Source organism: Populus alba, chromosome 8 (assembly GCF_005239225.2).
Source record: "Populus alba chromosome 8, ASM523922v2, whole genome shotgun sequence".
NCBI classification, from domain to species: Eukaryota; Viridiplantae; Streptophyta; class Magnoliopsida; order Malpighiales; family Salicaceae; genus Populus; species Populus alba.
This window is the reverse complement of record NC_133291.1, coordinates 4250626-4273234: the sequence shown is the minus strand read 5'-3', so window position 1 is coordinate 4273234 and position 22609 is coordinate 4250626. Positions and strand designations below refer to the sequence as shown.

Genomic DNA, 22609 nt, shown 5'->3' with positions numbered 1-22609 from the left:
ATAAATAAAAACAATTTCTTTATCTAGTACATCATTAATGTATGATGAAATAGTTTTATTTAGAAAATGCAAGGACGAGATTTAAGTTTATGTTTTTCTGGTACACCGCTAATTTTAATTTTTAATAACATGGTTAGTATCTTTTTTTAAAAAACTTCCATATATTTTTTTTAAAAAAATAGAGTTGCGTTGTTATACCAGCGCACCATCTATTGGACCGTCCTATTCTATCAAGAAGTGCGATTTTTTTTAAGATTACTAGTTTTTCAAACAAAAAATTTATTTTCAAAACACATTGCCATATGTTCGCATACAAATCTAAGATTTGTACCAGAGTCGGATATGGACAGTGTTTAAACACTGTGACTGTAAATGTTTTAAAAAAAAATTGATTTTTTTAAAAAAAATAATATATTTTTAATATTTTAAATGTTTTGATGTGAAAAATAATTTTTAAAAATTAAAAAAATTATTATTTTAATATATTTTAAAATAAAAAATACTTAAAAAATAACTTCCACGTATTTTTATAATAACTTAGTTGATATTCGCAAGAAGTACGTGTTGTTGCTTTTGTGAGAGAGGAAAAAACAAATTGATGTCTTGGGAATTTGGTCCCGTCATGTAGGCCAAAAAATCACTATTCTCCGATTGATGAATTTAACCAGTATTAGCGGTCATGAGCCGGCAATGCCAGCTGATTAGAAAGTATTCAAGAACGTGGTTATAGTAAATTGTTTTTATTGAAAATATATAAAAATAATTTTTTATTATTTTTTTAAAAATATTTTTAATATTAATATATTAAAATGATCTAAAAATATATAAATAAATTATTTTAAATAAATCATGAAATACAATTTTAACTGCTAAAACAACTGTCCCATTGAAGAGCTGGAAGTGTTCCTTGCAGTTTTGTGATATTTTCTCAACCCGAACTTCCCATCGATAATGGTCGCTTCTGGCCAGGAAACATTACGACTTACACATGTTGGCTTCGTGAGCCATGTTTATAAAATGTCAGCTATAGAAATCTAGAATTAGTAGGTGCATGCAAGATTTGACTTGTTACTCAGCTATATGCGGCTCTAGAATACTGAATACATATAGCTTTTCGATTTACTTGTTTGATTGATATTATTTTTAATATTAATCCATTAAAACAATTTAAATAAAATAATAATTCAGGATTTGTTGAAACTTTAATTTGAACACAATTTTTTTTTTTTTAAAGACCGATGTTTACTTGACCACTTGGCTTACAAGCAAAACATCTTCATAAGGAAGTTGAAAATAATGTGAATCAAACCTATTTAGGTTTTGACAAAAAAAAAAAATCGAGAATAATAAAAGATGCTTGGCAACGGAAGATAGAAAGAAAGATGTGATTTTGCAGTTTTTCAAGTGTGCGATTACGACTTTTTTTTATTAAAAAAACAAAACTTACACGAGCACGCAAGACAGAGATGATTTTATTCCATGATTTACATCTGAAATTTCGTGAGCTATCCTGTTTATTACGTCCCATTGTTGTCTGTTTTTTCTTATAAGTATCCTGTTCTATTGCTTTTGTCTGTAAGCAATGATGTAATAAAAGGATGACTCCAAAAGAGTGACACGATGAAGCGTGTGTACCATGATATATGTGTGCATGCTGTTCGATACGGAGTACCTATCCTGTGTGGTGTTCGTAGACTATACTTGTTTGTTTTTTTAATTTTGAAGTTTTTTTTATTTTAAATTAATATTTTTCGATTACTTTAATACATTAATATTACAAATAATTTTTAAAAACAAAAAGATTATTTTAATAAATTTATATATATATATTTAAAAAAAAAAACAAAAACCGCAACTGGATTCATGCAGCAAGCAACGGGCAATGACGTGATAGACGGCTATTACCGGGCTTCTGAAACTGTGGAGTGGTGTAAACTTTTCCTGCTTGGTTGACCTTCCTAAAAGAATTGGATAAGCTAAGGTTTCAGATAGAAAATAGCACAGAAAAGTTCAGCGTGATCTTTTCTTTTCTGTTCAATTGAGATTTGGATATTGATAAGCATTGCAAGGCACAATCATCAGAGATGACAGTGAGTCCGATTCGATTGTGTTGGCTTTTCATGATCTTACCCTTAACATGATACTTATCTACTAACGGGTTGTTTGGCCTGCGTTTTAAATTGGGTTTTTAAAAAAAATATATATTATTTTTTAAAAATCAAATTGAAAAATGGTTTAGCAAGGAGCCAGCAAGGATTCACTTGCTAATTCAAGTTTTGCCATGCTTTTAACTTCATTCAAATCAAACGAGAGTCAATCTATTTTAACATGATTTTTAAAGTTTTTTTTATAATTTTTTTCATAAAAAGACATTGGATTATTTTTTAAATGTTATTAAATTGTTTTAATATATTAATATCAAAAATTAAAAAATAGTTTAATATATTTTTAATTAAAAAGCACTCTAAAATTTACATTTTCATTACAAACACACCTCGTTGAGCAAATGATACATGTACGATGTAATTAACTTGTTTGGAATTAGCATTCTAGTGTATAGTATAATGGAGAGTGATTCTCTCCATCTCTGAAATCTCTCTCCCATCCATCACGGGATTGAACAGCTAAGATCTCCACAATAAAAATTATAAATATTCACCATCGAAATATCCTCTCAGAGATAAACCTCAAAAAAGCTGCTACGGTATTTGTTGGCAACTCAAAATATCACATCGACTTGCAGGTGAAAAAAAATCTATTTCGGGAAAGAAGAGTACAATATTACCCTTTGGGTTAGAATGCAAAAGCAGGCCATGTGATAGTGTGTTTTACAGTGTGGTAGCGATTAGTTTTTAAATAATTTTTTATGTTAAAATACATGTCAATGATGTTTTTTTATTTTTTAAAAATTATTTTTGGCATCAGCATATCAAAACGATTCAAAACATATAAATCATATTAAATTTTAGCAAAAAAAATAAATTAAATTTTGTAGGAACATGATTTCAACCGCGTTCCCAAACGATCCCTAAATTTGATTTTCAAATAGAAAACTATAAATAATATTTTTTAATTTTTTAAAAATTATTTTTTAAATTAATACATCAAAATAATTTAAAAACATCTAAAATATATTAATTAAAAATAAATAATTTTTTTTAAAAAAATATGTTTAAAATACATTACCAAACACACTATATATTTGAAAGTTTTTATTTTTTATTTTTTTTAAAATTGAGTGCGGTTTGTATTTTCTGAATTGTTTTGATGTGTTGATGTCAAAAATAATTTTTAAAAAATAAAAAACATCATTGATATGTATTTTAACACGAAAAGTTATTTGAAAAGCAACCGCTATCACACTACCAAACACGTATCTGCTTTCCGGTAGATTGGAAAAAAAAAAAAAAAAGAAGAGATAAGCCAGCTAATCATAAACGAAGCTGGCTTTTAGAAAAAAAACACGTGGCATGGACGAATAAACCGAAGCATAGATGATCGAGTGAGTCGGTAACCAAACCATAAGCTTTGCAGCATGATCATAAAACCGTGCAAAGAAGCATCAGCGTGATTGGATTTTATGTAATTCTCTACTTTTAATGCCACGTTTCTACTGGAGAATTAATAATCAATGAATTAACTGCAATTCGAGCTATTCGCTGAACGTTTTATATATTGGTGCAGAATAAAAAAAATGAAGTTGTTTATTACCAAAAATAAATAAAAAAGACGAATAAAGTTTTTTACTTCTCTTAAGAAAAATAGGGTGTTTTCCCTTTCTAACATGGTTTGATTTTTTTCACAAGCTAAGCACCGACTAACAAAATTGTGAAAAATAGTAAGGTTGGATAAAAAATATAAGTAATTATTAGAGAATAATATAAATCATATTATAAGACATCACTTGACAGTTTAAATTTTTAAATTAAAATGATTCTTTAATATGGTATTAAAGTCTTGATAGATAGCGATTATGAGTTTGAATCTTATAATTCTTATTTATTTTGATCAAAATTAAGCACAAGGTAAAGTATGTCTGTGCAAGTTTCATATTATTTTGTGCTTAATTTTATAATTAACTTGATGAGATGTGTCAAAAAATAATATAAATTATATTCTGTGATCTTACTTAACAGCTTAATTTTTTTGATTAAGATGGTTCTTTAAATGATAACCATGATTTTTTAAAAAGTTCAGTTGAGAAGTGCATTATTTTAAATAGAAGATTAAAATAGATTGACCTAAATTTTAAAGAAAAGAGATGAAGGAAAAAAGAAAATAAGAAAAGAACAAATAAATAAATAAACGAGATCTTCGAGGTGCACCAATGTTTAAGGACAACACGTCTGATATTATCGGAAAAACTTTAATAACATGAATCTGAGAATATCACGAGAAATCATTAATAATAGCCATAGTGGATCACATATGCCATGCCACTCAAAGGTCACTTTTTTTTACGTTATTTGATTCATTTCCTCAAATTGATTATCACCATAAAATAACAGGTATTATTTGCCAGGAGCCGAAACGAAGAAGAAGAAGGAGTAACGTGGAAAGACCAAATCTGGATGATGGATTGCTACTCTCATGACCATTATTGCATCGCACCAATAAGAAGAAAAACAATGACTTTTTTGCCTTTTTATTTAGTTAAATACAAAAGGAGTCCCTGAACACATGTGAGCGCGCATTGTGAAAAATATTTCTTGTCTTAATTGTTGTTAAACGCGTTTTAAGTGTTTGTTATTATTTTATATATAATCAAATACTAAATTGTTTCTTAGATTATAATAACAAAAACAATTATTATAAAAATATAAAAATACCCTTTAATACCATATTTATCTTTGCTTCAAAGGGTATCGTGGTTACTTCACTATGTAATTAAGATAAAAAAAAATACTTATTTGTTTTTAATCAATTTAAAAATAACAAATGAGTTATGAAATAAAAAAGGTTTTAATGCCCTTTGAAAACCTTGCAAAGTCTTTTGAGTGGAGTGACAAAAATGATATTATACTGTTACAATAAACAATTCCAAGGAGCTAAGATTATTTTTTTAAGACAAATTAGGTTTTAATAATTAGAAAACAAATTCTGCATTTTCTCTGGGAGATGACTGGGGAGCGTTTTCAAAAAATTAAATATCTTCTCTAAATTATTCTTATTTTTTCCGTTCTAGTTAGAATTGTTTTTTTTTTTATTATTTTTTTTCATTTAATATTAGTAGGCTTTTCTAGCTTCACTATTTAAATTATTATTTTTATATATTTCTATTCATATCCATTAAAGTTTTCTAGTGTTTTTCTTCATATAAAAAGTTGTAATAACTTTTGATAAATGAAATTTTAATGAATAAAAATTGAATATTTTAAAATCTCCCCATGGTCATATTGTTCTTGGTTTTTTAGGTTCCTGAATAAACCCATTATTATTCGCTCCTAGCTGGGTCACTAGAACAATATACTACAGACAAAACCGAGTAAAAATCTTAATTATTGAACTCCATCCAATCAATTGAATTGACCTACAAAACTTGAAGTTGAAGCATGATTCAAGTTGAGTTTTTAGTTAAACCGAATTAACTTCACTTGTAACAATTAACCTGATTAGGTTAGTATCTTAATAATAATAATAATAATAATAATGTTATTTTATTAAAAATGATTAATCAAAATTAATTTAATAACTCTTAAATTTATCTAAAAACTCAGTATCTTGAATCAAATACTTAATTTTTTAAAAAATATTTTAATATATTTTAAAAATTTTTTTTTTAAAAAAAACAATAATTACTATACATCCAAACACCTCTTTTATCCAATAACCATGAATAAAAATTGAACATAAACTTTTACCGTATGCAATAAGTAAACAAACATTAAAAACCGTCGTTAATTGTCTTCTGATACAAATATGGTTATTTCCGTTAATCTTTTTTCCCCCCTCCAGAATTCTTTACCTTACTGCTAACTACCGCGTGCAAAGTTCCAAAGTCCATGTCATCCTTGTCCCAGTGGACAAGTCAAGTAAAAAAAATTGAACCTTTTGGCCGCCAGCAGCACCTTCCTTCGATGGCAATTTTTTTCTTTTCATTTCAATTTCTCCCTTCTAATATTCTTTTACATCCATGTAAACTCAACCATCTCCTTTCACGTCCCTTCCCTCTCAAGACTCTCTCAAGTCTCCACAACCCTTTTAAATTCTTCTGTGTACATACATAACCTGGCAGACCCTTCACAAGTTGGAAGCAGAAGCAACAAAAACTCAGAAAAGAAGAGATGGGTTTTGCAAAAGAAGAGAAATCAAAAAGAGTTTTGAGAGGAGTTAAGACTCTGTTCTTCTTGATCACCATGTTGATATCTTTCCTCCTTTTCTCTGCTCCTATTCTTCTTGTTATAGCTGATACTCTCCTTCCCTTCTCTCTCCTCTCCGCCTCTCTCTCTCCTTCTTCTTTATCATTAGAAACTCTCTCTTCCCTTTTCAATAACTATGATTTTCGTTACTCCCTCGTTGACATACCTCTCATATCCATTATAAGATCAGCTGTCATCATTTGTAAGTATCATTAACCAATCAATTTTATTCTTTGTTCTATAAATCTTTCCTGTTTTTATGGCAAAATTAGTAATTTTGTTTACTGTTGTTATAGGTGTTTATAGTTTGTGTGATGGACCAAGGCTTTCAAGAGGACCATACTTGGGAATTACAACGATGTGTTCTGTGTCATCACTAATTTACGTTTCGTTTAAGGCACCACGTGTGTTCAGAGTTTCAAGTATGGATCGAGGAGAGCATGTTATAGCCATGGAAATCGCCTTGTTTATCTGCTCTCTGCTTTTATCGATCGGTCATATTGCAGTGGCGTATAGAACTAGTTGCAGGGAAAGAAGAAAGCTTTTGGTGTACAAAATTGACATTGAAGCTGTAAGTCTTCACCTCCCTTCTTTGTCTCTCTCACTGCATCATGACGATGTTGATGATGCTCATATTGCAAAATTATAAATTTAAGCGTAATAGCCAGGCTGCTCCAGCTGTTAATTAAATGGAAGTATTAAAAGATTACAAAAACGAATTATGCTTACAACTGTACGTAACGTAGGACGATCAGAGTCGTGGGTTGTCGCATCGCACTTTCTCTGTTATTAATAAACTTGGTCAATTTGCCAGCACCTAATTCAACTGCAGAAGGGTCAAGTATTTCATCTTCTGAAAGGTCAAAAAAGTTCCTTGAATTGGTCCTTCTTACCGGTGCCGGGGAGGGGGGGGGGTCGTTGGCTAATTTTAGACATAAACAGAGGAGAAATAACATGCTTAACTATTAAGGTTATTATCAATATGGAAAGAAACTTATTTTGTTCATTCTGAGAAAATCACCTGACGCGGCGGCCGTGAGAGATAGCGAGCGGTCGTTAATTTGAAAAGCTCTGTAGCATAAGCTAACCGTCTCTTCGTTGACTAATTCTGCCATGATTTGGTCACTAGATTCATTGGATCCCTCTCGAAAACCCTTTCCCGAGGCCCCCATGTGCATTAGAGCCGACTAGTGTAAGTGAGTTGAAAATGACACGGGGAAAAGCACGAGCAAATCTAAACGAATTTTCAGGTAGCATGTGATCATAATGTTGATATCTTTTTACATGTTTTAATGTGTTCTCGAGCCATGTTCTTCACTTGGATGTTGGATCCACCCTCCATATTCCTGGTCAAAAAACAAACACTGCACCTCGTATCAAGAGAAACTGGTCATGCAGCCGCCCTTGGTGATGGAGAATTTGTTTTTTGACCATATATGATTTTTTTTTCTCGAATCTACAATGGTGCCCACATTTGTTAAATCAGGATATGAAACCACCAAACAGCCACAGACCACAAAAATTAGCACAGTTTTTCTATGTTGAATAAATAAAAATGCTTTGACAAAATTAAAAGCAGTAGCTGGTGCTGGATTAAAATGGTTCTAAATGTGATTTGTGCCGTGTGCTGCAGGTTTCAGCTTGCAAGAACGTGGTGTTTCCTAGGTATCATAAGATCTTGCTGGAAGAAAGAGTGAAGCGATGAACACTAACATCTGAAAGCAAGAGACTTTTGTTCTCTTTGGCTAACCAAACTCTTCAGCGTCAGGTTGCAGGTAATATTTAAATTCTCCTTTTGTCTGCTTTTTAACCGATTTCCATCATCACCAAGAGCACCAAACTTTGACTTATTTTCCCTGATCAATTCGTTGAACTCGAGCAACTAACTCAATCTCTGGCCTTTTGTGGACAGGTTTAATCGAGAAAACCTGCAACCTGGAGATCATTGAAGAAACAAAACTAACATGGCGGCTAGGATTAGTAAACAACCATTTAATTATATATGCCATAGATCACTGTATATGTCATGGGCTCAACATATATACTACTGGTTGTCTGGTTTTGAATCACCATAGAGGTTACGTGACCAGAGAATAGACCTACCACGTCTCATTATTTTCATGTAACAATGTACAGTTTTTGGTATATATAACAATTAACAAGGGAAAGGTGAAGGGATTTAGATGGAGACTGGCCAAGCCACTTGTTATGCAGCAAAGTGCGCGAGTGAGGTCGTTTTGGCTTGCATTACTTCATGGTAATAAACTACTCAATCATCACAAAAACACCCGCCAAGGCTCTCATTGTTCGATCAAATCACATGGAAACACAAAAAACAATCTGCTACAAATCATCATGCAAAGGAGATACCTCATTCTTAAGACCCATTTTTTATTTATACTAGATAAGCTATCATTTGGAAATACAAATAATGTATCCGGTTAAAGCTGGCATGCCCTGTTTATTTTTAAATTTTAAAAATATTTTTGAAAAAAAAAATTATTTTATTTTTTTTTTACTTTAAATTAATATTTTTTTAGTGTTTTTAGATTATTTTGATACGTTTATATCAAAAATAATTTTTTAAAAAAAATAATAAAAAATAATATTTTAATACATTTTCGAGTAAAAAAACACTTTAAAAAATAACCACAACTACATTTCTAAACAAATAAATTTCATCTGTCTCTTTTCAAGTATGCATTTGAAAATGTAACAATGATTGTTTTTAAAATGTTTTTGTTTGAAAATATATTAAAATAATATTTTTTTTATTTTTTAAAAATTATTTTTGATAATAGCATATCAAAATTATTTGAATATATATATATAATTAATTTTAAATAAATAATTATTATTTTTTAAAATTTAAAATGTAAAAATAAACGGGCTTGCTATCTGTACTGACCACATTTCTGAGCTAGGCCCATTTCCTAAGTTTTGAATGCTACAGTCTCCGACTCTTCGCCGGGGAAATTTAAACTAAACTTAAAATAAAATAAAAATAAATGTCTCCTCCTGCATGAAGCGGCATCGTTCGACGTTTTATCTTCCCAGACTAGAGAGAGACAGGGTTGATTCCTCCCGCTCCGAATCTCTTCCTCCTAGTCCCCACCAGCAAAGCAAGAGAACGTGAAAACAAGCAAACCAAAATGAGATTCAATTTCGACTTAACAGAATCAAACCCAAACTCTTCTTCTCGAAAATCCCTAACTCCCAAAGAAGATATCCAATGGGTCCCACTCCAAAACCACCCGCTATTCGCTTCCTCCGACGAAGACACCGCACCTCAATCACCATCTAATCTACTAGCTTGGGACGGCGCTTCTAGAATTTACTATTGGGATTCAAACCTCCGTTGCCTCCATCGAATTTCAATTCGGCTCGGCGATCCCAAACCTTCCTCTGTCCTCGCTGCCTCTCTTTCTAAGGTAATTACACTTCAATAGTTAGCTTAATTGTAACTGCGATATCTTATCGAGTCTTAAAAGTCCCTTATTACTTTTTTCTTGCACAATTAGGTACTGCAAACTGATGCGGAGATTAATTTTGAGGTTAATAAAATATCTATAAATAGAAATGGCTCTGCGATGCTTCTCTCCGGCACCAATGGTTTATGTGTTATGTATCTGTATGGACGCTCTTTTGGTAAAGATAACGCCATTGTTTGCAGGTAGATTTTCTGATTTATTTATTTTTAATTAGATTAATTTCAGGTTGTTTTGTTAATGACTATAATTTTGTTGCTGCGCAGGACCGTGTCCATTGGTTCACAAATTTATTTTAACGAGAGCAATGTAATACAGACGCGAAGAGTTTCGTGGCATCCTTACAGTGATACGCATTTAGGAATTCTTTCTTCTGATTCAGTTTTCCGGTACACGAATTTCTGTTTGGAATTCTATAACGTTGATTGTTTCATTCTAGGATTAAAGTATTATCTGTGAAAGTGTAAACACGTGCTGAATTTCATGGTTAGGTTAAACTATTTTCGATTGATGTAGAAGTATGGAAATTATTGTCAATCATGCTTGCTGTTATGTTTGACTAGAACTTTGTTTTGTTGTTTTTAACTTCTTTCTATTTTTTGGCCAGATTGTTTGACATGTCTTCAGATGTCCTGAAGCCAGAGCAGGAATATTATCTACAGCCTGTTGAACCAGGTAGAACCAGGAATGCTGCATCAATCTGTCCTGTTGATTTTTCTTTTGGGGGCGATCACTTGTGGGACAGATTTAGTGTAAGTTCAGTTTCGGGTTTGGTGTTTAATGCGTGTGCCTAATTATAATATTGGCTGCAGTCTTAATGCTTTTCTATGATGCTTTCAACTTGATATGCTTTGATTGCCCTGGTAAATAGCGACTTTTGTGTGGTAGAGTCATCTTTCACGGTGCTGCATGTTTTTCATGTCTAGGTTTGAAGACTGGTATTTTATGCCATGCAGTAGTTTCATCTTTTGTTCATTCCTCGTTTTTTTTTTTCCATCCTGCAGGTTTTCCTATTATTTAGTGATGGTTCAGTTTACATTCTTTGCCCAATTGTTCCATTTGGAAGGTATATTTTGTCCGATATCTTATAACTAGCTTGTAGCTTTCTTTGGATTTCATGATAGATGGGCACTGCATTCTCAACATTTTACAAAATCATGATACTCAAAAAGTTGGACCATAAAGATCTACAAGTATTTATGTTACCATCTTGATGCTTTCTTATGCTTGCATTGCTTGATCAATGGTTTTGAATTTTTTTTTCTTTCTATTCTTATTTGTACTTTTGCTATTATATGGACATGACACTATAAATTGTCAATTATACATCAAAGTGCATGTATCAAACTTCTCCCTTATGTCCTAGATGATTTTTAAATTTGATGTTTGCTAAAATTAAGTGCTTTATTTTGGAGCAGTGTCTACAAATGGGAATCTGTGTTGGAGATATATAGTGATGCTGAAACATTTGGACTGAAATCAGCAAATCCAGTTGCTGTAAATAACTCAAATCGGGCAATCTCTTGGTTGGAAGCAACATTTCCTGAGTTAGCCCATGACACAAAGGAGGGGGGGTTATCAACACTAAAAGCTCATCCTTATGCTGTATTTGATGCATCACTTTGTTTGCAGGTAATATTCATTCTATTTCTTACATTTCACATCCCATGCTCAGAACATCTGAAGTACTCTTGCAAACTATTGAGACGAGTAAGGGTAAGATTATTTGGGTTGAACTTGCTTCTTCCAGACAGCCAACTAATAGGAAAAGTTAGAAAAATGACCGGGAAGTTTATATGTTTCCCCAGAATGCTTTCTCAATTAATGTCAAACATCCAGACACTATTTTTTTCTTTTCATGTGAGAATTCATCTCTGTATATGGCTACTTCGAGGAGTATTTTGATTGGTTCTGGTTGGACATGTTACGATTTTTCTGTGAAGATGTCAAGTTTTTGCTCAGATCTTGCAGTGCTAACATCTTTGAGAATCTAACAAGTTTGTTTTGATGTTCCAGGGCCCTCTACGCAAAGTACATCATGGTGGGGAAGATGAAGACCCAGCAGTTAGTGTTGCAGAATGTGAAGGTTGTGCAATCAGTTTTCTCTATGATTTAGCCAGCAAAGACTCAATTCTGGTGACTGCCTGGAGTGGTGGGCAGATGCAAATAGACGCCCTAGCTGATGAAATCCAGCCAGTCTGGATGGTTGGTAGCCCACCTCGTCTTCGTGTTAATTCCCAAGACCATATTATCGGTCTTGCAATGCTTTGTGAGTCTATCTCAGGTGAGCTTCCTGTTGTGAAGCTTGATCAACCACATGATAATACTGTCTGGTTAGGTCATCCACCACCTTTGTTGACACTTGCAATTGTGGATTTGGCCTTACCAAGGAAAACAGAAAGTGGGTCATATATTTCAATGTTTGTTGATCCCGTTATGCCTGAAAGAATATATTCTGTTCATGATGGAGGGATAGACTCAATTGTTCTGCATTTTCTTCCATTTACTAGTCAGTCTGGTGGCAAGGATGAGATGGTCCGGACCCCCTCTGTGCATCCTGTCCTTAGCACATGCCAGGTGGAGAACTCCACACCTTCTCCTCTTTGTGGCTTTATAGCATTGTCAGATTCATTTGGGTACTCGTGGATTGCAGTGATTACTTCCAATCAAGAATGTGTTGTGCTAGAAATGAGAACATTAAATTTATTGTTACCTGTACATGTTGACATGGAGAAGAAATCTGAAACTGCGGAAGAATGGACAAATAGAAATCCTCCAGACATCATAAGCAAAGAACTACTTGTTGGTCCTAAGGTGGTTCTTGTTCCTCAGGGTTCACCAAATCTTCGATCTGTTGCTGCTGATTCTATTGAAGGCTGGTCAACTCTTCACCAGTACCTAAACCTTTTCCATGAAAACTATGTCGAGTATGCACATAAGGTGAGAATCCCCCACGGAATATACTGGCTGCTGCTGCCTTTCACTCATTTTGGTCACTTTTGTTGCTGCCTCTTCTCACTAGACACTCTGCTCATTCTAGTTTGTGAAATGGAATTTATTTTCATGTATAACCATCAATTCTGAACCACTAGGCAAGTTATAGTTGAATAAGATGAGTGCATGGTTAAGGCTTGTTTGCCAACCAAAAAGTATTAGGAGTTGACCCATAGCTGAACGGTAGTTTTTGTTTCAGAAGGAAAACTACTTTTAGGATATCCTTATGATTTTGCGTTCTGAATTGCTGTCGAAGAGGACCACGGGCACTGGAGATCTGGTGATGCTCTCTGCTGGCATGTTACGGAGGTTTATCATTTAAGTTTCAGGAATGCAATTGTTATTATAATAATAATTTTTTAGGCCTTTGGCAATTAAGATAGACTTTTCAGTTTGCTTATATTTGAATTACTTAAGAGGTAGATTGGCTAGACATTTAAGTTTTATTAAGATGCTACTGTCAGATCAGTACTGGGTTTTTAATCAGTTGTATGGGGATGCTACCCTTCATGACTGTAGGTCTACTTTGAACTGGAGCATCATGGCCCCCGGTTGAAGAGAATCGTTGATGATCAGCATGCTCGATTAGGTGAAGCACAGGAGAAGCTTTCAAAACTGAGGAAGAAGCAGTCAGGATTGGAGGACAGGATGAAAAATGCAATGCACCAACACAATCTTCTGGAACAGCGCTTGCATTGCTTGAAGAACTTGCCTGGGGCTCATAAGAAGCCTTTGTCTAAAGCAGAACGTGAATTTAAGTCTGAGCTTGGTAATCAATTTTATGCTCACAGCAACTATTTTAATGAAACTATGCAAATTTCTGAGAGACATTTCTTATTTTGGCCTATCCATTACCGTTTCATGTGCAGAACTTTGATTTCCTTTCCGTGGTCAAATCCTTTTCTTTTACCTTTATCACACAACAGTACTTGTAGTATTTTGAAGTCAATTCACTTTTGTCATTTGGTGGTTGTAACGAGTGTGGCCGTCACCTCACAAACTTTTCTGTATTGTTTAATTATTTTGCAGACCATTTTACAGGAGTTGAATTGGATGCTTTGCGTACTTCCATTGATACCTTAAGAGCAAGGCTGAGAAGGTTCACCCAATCTTCGAAAGGTGATGCAGCAAATCAGCAAATGAAAATAGGGGGGAGGAATTATGCTCTAGATGCCCAAATATCGCAGCTGAAATCCTCAATTGCGAAACTCTCGCTTCTCAATAGTGAGAATACAAAGAAAGTTAAGCTTGTTGAATCCGTGTTAAAAAATCAGGAAAGCAGTAGATGATGGGTTTCTCAGCCTCAAATACGAAGCCCACCTAAAGTTGGTGATCTTTTTCAGCACCCTTAGTGGCCGATGCTTTGGTCAAGAACTTTTGCATTCTGCAGTAAAGCACATTCAGGTCAGAGCCTTAATTGTATTATCAATGTTTACGTCTTCACATGACTGATCGTGATAAGTTTTTAGGATATCCATACGATTGGAGCTATGATGCATGTGGGAAAAGTAATTTCAACTTGACTTGTTTTTTGTTTTTGAGAAGAATCATCACATCTTGATTTTAGTGATGTTTCATGACAATTATACCATTTGCACGTCACTTTAGGATGTCTGCACGGCCAGTTCTTTCTACCGTAGTTGTTAAGCTTACAAGACACAACAATCAGTAAATGTCCATCAAAGTTCTGTACTCTGGTGGTTATGATTAGAGACTGGTCAAACTGACGTGTGGATGGCAATACAGGGGGAACTTTGTACCTGCAACTTTGAATTGAAATTTTGCATATCTGTTATGCTAAAAATCATGGGATTTTCAAGATGGGCTCCGCATATTCAGCCTAAAGCAACCGTATTGTTTGCTTCTTGTCCTCGTTCAAAATCTGGTTGTAGTGTCGAATAAAATTATCCGCCCATAGCATACGTCCAGTGAAGAAATGATTGAGTTCATGATCTGGGTCCAACATAAAGAGAAATCAGGACTCGAGGGGCTCGAGGAGAAGATGCTGCACCTACAAAACGCATAAATTGCTCGATCATAATATTTAGTAGGCTTTTAGTTTATTTTGTACTTTGACCGAATCCATGACGAGCAAATTCAAATACTGTCTATATGGTTGAATAATCCAATTCCTATTTTTATTTATTTTACTCAGGCTCCAGGTAAGGTGGAGTCTATATTTTCGTAGGCAAAGTTGTATCTAATGATTACAACTTGTGGCTAGAGCTGCTGCAAAATTAGTAATTGCAGCAGGTAAGTTACATTTGGGGGTGAAGCATGGAGTGAGAGGTTTGCATGTGATGTGATGATTCAGGTCCCACCTGCCCAGAGAGCCGATAACCCAATCTTTCATGAGAAGAGAGCGATGGTTCCCGGCTTCCACTAAGCGGGTCTGCCCTCCGGAGGAGGTGCTAATCGCACTCACGCTATAATTGCACCCCCACTCACTCTCTTTAGTCTTTCTTTAAAAATACTATTTATTTTTGTATTTTAAAAGAACTTTTTTAAAAAAATTAAATATTTTTATTTTTTATTTTAAATTAATATATTTTTAGTGTTTTCTTAAACCATTCTGATATATAATTTTAAAAACATATTTTAAAGCATTTCTAAAAATCAACCATAACCACAAATCTTCTAAAACTCACACAATCACCAGCACCGAACCAAAAAAAAAAAAAAACGCTCGAGTCCCATAGTATCTTGAGCTGCAACTTGCAAGCATTGCCATCCAGTGAACAGTAGCATTAAAATGTAGATCACATGGTGCACCAGACGTCTTAACTCTCAACTTTTTAAGATTTTAGATTCATCACAACGTCAGTCCAGAAGAAAGAAACGGCCGATTCTAATTAAATTGGAAAAACAAGCTCACTCTTACGCCACTTCGAATATTTCCAAGGAAACATCGGCTTAGTTAACATAGTAGATTTAAACACTAGCTGGTTGCTGCGTACAACGAAGAAAATTATTTATTACTGACAGTATATAGTGGCGGTTACAGCTTGGGGCGGGTGGCCTGAGCAACGGGGAGAATGTTTCTATTCAAGGGTATAGTCGTCAATTTGCACGGGAGTAGACGCCGTACGAGTTGAGTAATCGTCTCTAGCCCAAGACCTCTACTCATCGTATCCATTAAACCAGAACTCAAAATAAGCTTCTATCTTATTACTTGCTTTTATTGGACCCATCATTAAAAGGACTACAGCTCTTCTACATCACTTCTCTTTTGCCCTAATACTTTTACATGGCTTCGACACGATTTCGACGCTGCACATTGATGGGATATCGCTTTTGTGTCCGCGTAGTTGGAAAGAAAACCAGCTTGTCTTGTTCAGCTGGGGTCCAACTGTTGGAAAATACAAGTTCACGGACAAAAGTTAGCACCACAGATTATATTTATAGGCTTACATGCACGGGGAAGATGGAAAAAGATTGCAGGAGATACCTGAAACGGGTGACCAGGTGGTGAAGGAAAACAGAGAGTTCTACTCTAGCAAGTTCATATCCTGGGCATAACCGTTGCCCTCCTCCAAAAGGAGTGAACACATTTGCTGGGCATGTTGCCCCCGAGTTGCCCTGCTCAATATTTATATTTTGAAAACACTCGCTCGTGACTTGTTGAAGTAATCAAAAAGAGGAAATACATGAACCAGCAAAGAGATTTACCTGCCATCTCCACGGATTGAAAGTTCGAGCATCTTTGAAGTATTCATGGTCTAAATGCACACCACGAAAGGATGCAAAAACCTTCCATCCTTTAGGAATTGTATAACCTGTATGGATTAAGGATAAAGATATTGTTTGCTGGTAAATTATACTATAAAGATAAATATGCCACGAACAATCTTCCCACCTTTAACATTTATATCTGTCATTGTTCGTCTAAATATCCCACCTATTATGTTTGCTATTCTCAAAGTCTCATTAACAACCTGGAAAAAAAATAGCATGAACGCAAAAAATAGAGTTAAGCAAGGCTAAATCAAGATCAAGTTCCTATAGTCCTGTTAATGAGTCTAATTAGTCATGTAAATGTATCTTACACACTGAGTGAAGGCCATTGACTTGTAGTCACTCCACTCAAGAGCTTCCTCCTCACCCTTCTTTCCTCTGATCTGTTCATGCTCTTCCTGCAAGTTCAAATACAATAATAATAATGAAATAAATAATTATTTAAGCGTGGCCCGCGGGCTTTTGTGGGCATCTTAAGCTACGGGAAAGTCTTATCCAAATGACTCAAAAAGTGTTTTCTAGGCCCAATTTGATAACTGGTGACAGTGACCATGCGGTTCCCTCACGGACCCACGCCACCCTGATTCAAATACACCCCAACGGCTGTGATTAAACCATCACACCGAAGCCACAAAGGAGCAAAGCAATCTTAGGAATAAAAAAAAAGGTCAGATTCACACGCTTGCAAGACTAGGTGTAAAAAACTTCATTACATCGGTCACCGCCGTTGGATGATCATCTTCATCGAAATCAGAGACTAGTGATTTCCGATGATCCCACTACGACTCGCCGGGGTGAAGGGCATATTTAGCAACCGGAAAAACAACCCACCCAGAAGAGAATCATTTGATGAAGGGTGTTCTAGACTTATAGGTCATTTAGGGAAAGACAAATTGGTCAAAAGAACAGGGAATTCAGGGTAGCAGTCAGGTTCTCAGAAGGTATCATTTTGTCCGCTTAGACAAATGTTGGGTTCTACTTTGACCTTTACGACGTTCATGTACTTTCGCATCTACTTTTGACCGTCATCATAGAAACCTAACACAGTCACTTTACTGTGGAAAAAAATGGTGGTACACATTTGATATATATATATATAGAAAAAAAAAATACTACTTTTGTAATTTTTTAAAAATAAAATAACACTTTTCAAAAAAAATGAGAGAAATTACACTGCAGTGAATGGAAACACGCGACACTCAAACTTATCACCATTAAAAAATGGAGCATTTCATGGAAATTATAAAATAGACTCAATTATTACAACAAGAAAAAATAGAAAAAAAAAATCTTGGAGGCGCACTTAAATTTCAATTATATCATTACTGATTTTACCAGACGAACCCAACAGCAAAAAATTACCAATAATGACTACAGTGTGTTATAGAAGTCATTTAAAGATGAAGGTGGTGTCTCACTTGTTTTTCAAGATAAGTATGGCACATTATAATTACTGTTGATGATGCAGTCGTTGAATTTATTGATAATTTTATAATTAGGGTTTTGATATATCTCAAAATCCTCTTTCTTTTTCCTGTGTGAACAACATTTCCACTGCTTATTTACTAGCCATATAATCATTATTATTTCGAAGGGCTGTTACAATGCTAATATTGCTCATATATTAATTCCTATAATACTATTATATTATATTTTAAATGATCGATGTTCTCTTATTGATCGCATTAAAGCAATGGAATTACTCTCTGACTTCCCCGATCTCTTAAAAAAGACACCATGCACGATGAATTACATTTACCACCCCCTAGAAGAGGAGACCTTTTGTATGAACTCGTGTGGCAAAGGGTTTTGGTCCTATTACATACAGTTTTCGCATAGATCACGTGCGAGGGAAGGAAACAACCCGTTTCATCTTTTTTGTTCTCTCTTTATCCTACCACTCAATGTGAACGGTTGAGAATTGACATGATGTAAGGAGAAACAAAGAAAAGAAGAAGGTTTCTATGGAGGCCAACAAGATGATTGATTATAGGAATCTGGGTCCACTAGAAAAATGGTATTTCACTTTTTTGCCATACAACCTCCCCAGAACACCCCCAAAGAGAGGAAAATAGGTTTAAGCTTAGTTAGGATTAATAATAAGGGAAAAATAATAATGGAAGACGTGATTCAACAATACTTACCTTGATCTGAGCCAGAGCCAGAGGTGTCTCGGTGAGGAACTTGACAGCAAGAGTCATGCTTGTAGATGTAGTTTCATAGCCTGCAACAAGCAGAGCCACCAAGAAATCTACTATTTCCTCGTCCGACAAGCCTCCATGATCATCTGAAGCTAAAAGAGCTCCAAGCATGTCCTTCTTTTTCTCTCCTGACTCACTCTCTATCCTCCTTTGCTTCACTACCAAGCTCAAAGCCTCTGCCACCTTAGTCCTAGCCTACAAAGTTTCAACAGATAAGTATGTCAGGATTAATATGTAACATCAGTGAGAACCTTTTTTTTCATGAAGAAAAAGAAAAGGCGAACCTTGATCCGTTCCTTTCAAAAATCCAAGGGAAGAGAAATTAAAAGATCAATACAAATCAAGGGGAAAAAAAACGAACAATGATCTTGGTTACTTCACATTCGTCCTAAGTCAATTTTTATTTTTTTTAAAAAAAGAACGACATTTTCCATTGATTATACAAATGTGATTGAAATGGAAAAAAGTGTGGAGGGGTAAAAAAAAAAAGGAGAATATTTACTTTGATAGCTCTGCGGTATGTGGGGGAAAGGATGGGTAGAGGCACGCTGAAAAAGCCTTCAATAACAAGCACGTACTCTCTTCTCAGACTCTCGGTCCATTCACATGGATCAAAGCTCATTAGCTGCTTCATTGTCAACTCAAATGTAGTCTGCAAATAACATATACCCAAGACAATAAAATGAGACAAACGGATCAAAGAAGGAAAATATTAGACGGCGTGGCCCAGATAAAATTAGTATAGTGCATGTTAATTAATTAATGGTGTGCAATTCGTTTGATGGAACCTTCTAACTGCAGAAAAACCAAGTATATAACAGCAAAAATAAATTAATAATAGCAAGAAGCATGATTAATTAAGGGAATAAAAGTAATTCGTGTGACCTTCACTACTAGTCTGGTTTAATTTTATATGCTAAGCTGCTAACATGCTTGGAATGTTTGTCACCCACCAGTTTAATTCCCTGTAACGTAAATCACAAGACAGAACCATAATAATAATAATATCATTCAAGTAAACTGGAACGACACAACGCCGAGTCAACTCAGTGGCATCATTGGGAACAGGCGTCCTGAGTTTCTTAATTGGAAGGAAGATAAAATAACTGAAGTTACCTTCTTGGCCTCCTCCATGAGAAGAACCCGGTCGGACCAAGAATCTAAATTGAGACGGATCAACCGGTCTATATCGACCAAGAGATGGTCTTTGATGATTGAAGAGTTAGCGAAACTCATGGTTAAGGAATGCATTTTTTTGTGAAGATTACCCATCATCAGCAACAAAGAATGTTTTCCCAGCAAGTTGCTTATCGAACCGGGGTAACTACACTCAAACAGCTTCCCTTCATTTTGCAAAATGAACCGGTTCGTTTCCGGGTCAACAGAAAAAACGGTCGGTTCACCAAAAATATGGGTTTTAAACAACGAACCGAACCGCCTCACCCGGTCATCTATAAACGGTTCAGGGTTCTCAGTCTTGTATGCAGATATCAGCTGTAGAGTCTCTCCAACAAAGGGCAGACCCAAACTCCCCGGCGGCAGCCGGAGCCTCCGGAACCGGGAACTCCTGTGAACGATAAAGACTATCGCCGGGAGAACAATAAAGAGAACAAGGCAAACAGAAACCGCCATGAGATATTGAGCTTTGTGATGGATATCTTAGTGCTGTAACATCTAGAGGTATTGTGTGCTCACACGAGTAGCAGGGCGTATGTGTATATGTATATGACGGGGGTTAATTTCAGAGAGAGAGGAGAAGATAGTTTGAGCATTAATGGAAGGAGAAGAGAGCACACGAGGGGAGGGTATCTGATGAGAATTAAGAGGCCTGTGGAAATGAAATAAATGTTGGATATTTCCGTATCTGACAGCTTTTATTTTCTCTTTCCTTTCAAGTAGGATTCAGGGAAGAGGCATCATTTTTTCTTTTTCTGTCTGTCTGCCTGTCACCAAAACAAATCCTAAGCGAAAAAGAAAACTTTCTTTCTTTTGCGTCTGCTGAGATTAGGTTGATCTTTGCTGCAAGCGCTGTGTGTTTTGGAAGAGGGAAAGGTAGGGGATAAGAAAATGGAGAGGGATTCCAAGATATTTTGAAACAGACAGACGAAACACATATAAGAAGAAGCCCAGTATGGCTGCTACATAGAAGTATAAACTCGACAACTTTATTTATATTATTAGTTTTTGATCTTCCTCAGACAATAATTATTGAGTTATTTTAAAAATAATTAAACTAAAAAAAATAAGATTATTAATCACAAATATTTAATTTTCTCTAAACTAAATAAAAACAGGAAAATATTTTTTTGGAAACTAAATAAAAACAACAATAACTAAGAAAAACAATTGTTTCTAACTCAAATTTAAATTACTTAATTTTAATTTTACAAATATTCAATCAAATATCTCAAACTCTCTACGGTTTTTTCATTAAAAACATTATATCCATCGTCAACTACATGCTCAGCGTCCCTGATCATAAAACCAATCTTAGAAATCTGCTTTGACAACTTTTATTTGGAATTCTCCTCAAGAAAAGTAATTTTCCCTCAGAATTCCCCGGCATCGTATTTTCTCTTGTTCTTGAAAATAATGGAAAAGAAAGAGTACTCGGGAATGGCGATGGAATTATTTCGGGCCCACACTGACCAAAATGTCCAGTTTTGAAAGGAAATTGTGGAAAGTTGATGTACTTGTAATTTTAACCCAATAAAAGAACCTCGTTTAATAAAATTAAAGACGTCCAACAGGATCCTCTATCGTGAGAAAAAACCGTAGTTCTTACCAATGACTGAATGATAGATAAAAAATGTAATATTTATTTTTTTGAAATTTTTTTATTGATTTTTTTGGGTCTCTTTTACAGGGTACCTTGTTTTTATAACCTGGATTATAAATTTTAAATATTATCTTAATTTTACTTTTTTTTTTTAGGTTTTTTTTTAAATAATCCTTTAACATTAAATTATTAGATCTATAACTTTGTAATTGTCACTTTTCTTTTTATGTGGTCATTTCTATTTTATATTTTGTGTTATAAGTTAGTCTTAATTAATCATTTCATTTTCAATGTTTTTCTCAGTTAATGTTTTTTTTTTATTTTAGCCTTTTACTATTTAGTTCGCGTGAGAGTTAATTTTTATTTGTTTTTTTTTTATGACATGGTTGTGCCAATCTCACAAGTGGGTCATGAGTTTAATATTTTAACTAAAATTATGTTTTTAAATTAATTTTTTATAATTTGTCTTTTAATATTTGATTTAGTTGTAATTGAGTTTCGTATATTTTTTTTCTATAAGTTTATTCCATTCTTGTTTATTTTTTTATTTTATATTAAATAAGATGATCGAGATCTTTTAATAGTATTTAAAGAATATATTTTTATAATGTTAAAAAACACCTTATTTTTCTAGTCATTATATTTTTTTTTTTTTACTGTTGTGAGTCTTTTTATTTAACAATGAGTCTGTCTTTTGTCACGTTAGAAAAAACTGACGCGGTCTACGTCGCAGGACGAGCCACCCAGCACTCAAAAATTGTGGTAAACGAGGATGATTAACACCTCTCTCTAAAACAACCTTTTAAAGGTTGTCGAGGGCTGAAGTATTATTAACTTTGCAAGAAAAGTTTTCTGTCAAGGGTCAGAGTAGATTAGAGATGGAAACCTGGAAGATAACAACATGATATTTAAAAATGATTGTTTTTTTAAATATTTTTTTATTTAAAAATATATTGAAATAAAATATTTTTATTTTTAATAATAATATATTAATGCATGTTTAATTGCAGAAAAACATACAAAGCCGAAGCCAAGGAAAGAAATAGATTATGC

At 34.1% G+C, this 22609-nt stretch overlaps 3 protein-coding genes across 4 annotated transcripts; 2 read left to right on the top strand and 1 right to left on the bottom strand.

Annotated features, from left to right (window-relative positions):
- The first annotated feature begins 6091 nt into the window (after positions 1-6091).
- On the top strand, positions 6092-8541 carry LOC118055864 (uncharacterized). Its single transcript, XM_035067882.2, has 4 exons — positions 6092-6561; positions 6656-6930; positions 7993-8134; positions 8272-8541. Exons 1-3 carry the CDS (start codon positions 6285-6287, stop codon positions 8062-8064), a joined length of 624 nt encoding a protein of 207 aa, XP_034923773.1. The 5' UTR covers positions 6092-6284; the 3' UTR covers positions 8065-8134; positions 8272-8541.
- An 801-nt stretch (positions 8542-9342) lies between these two features.
- LOC118055865 (nuclear pore complex protein NUP88) lies at positions 9343-14986 on the top strand. 2 transcript variants are annotated; one of them, XR_004688718.2, is made up of 10 exons: positions 9343-9790; positions 9881-10032; positions 10114-10236; positions 10455-10599; positions 10852-10913; positions 11266-11479; positions 11864-12787; positions 13361-13610; positions 13871-14245; positions 14588-14986. XR_004688718.2 is itself a non-coding variant. In XM_035067883.2 (9 exons), exons 1-9 carry the CDS (start codon positions 9512-9514, stop codon positions 14128-14130), a joined length of 2409 nt encoding a protein of 802 aa, XP_034923774.1. In that variant the 5' UTR covers positions 9343-9511; the 3' UTR covers positions 14131-14986. The 2 variants fall into 2 exon arrangements, 1 of the variants encoding a protein (XP_034923774.1); XM_035067883.2 differs by having other exon boundaries at positions 13871-14986.
- A 749-nt stretch (positions 14987-15735) lies between these two features.
- LOC118055866 (3beta,22alpha-dihydroxysteroid 3-dehydrogenase) lies at positions 15736-20927 on the bottom strand. Its single transcript, XM_035067885.2, has 8 exons — positions 19894-20927; positions 19280-19429; positions 18721-18972; positions 16888-16974; positions 16698-16776; positions 16511-16617; positions 16290-16420; positions 15736-16190 (listed from the first exon to the last, which is right to left on the bottom strand). The coding sequence occupies exons 1-8, from the start codon at positions 20407-20409 to the stop codon at positions 16085-16087; spliced, it is 1428 nt and encodes a 475-aa protein (XP_034923776.1). The 5' UTR covers positions 20410-20927; the 3' UTR covers positions 15736-16084.
- Between the last annotated feature and the right edge of the window lie 1682 nt (positions 20928-22609).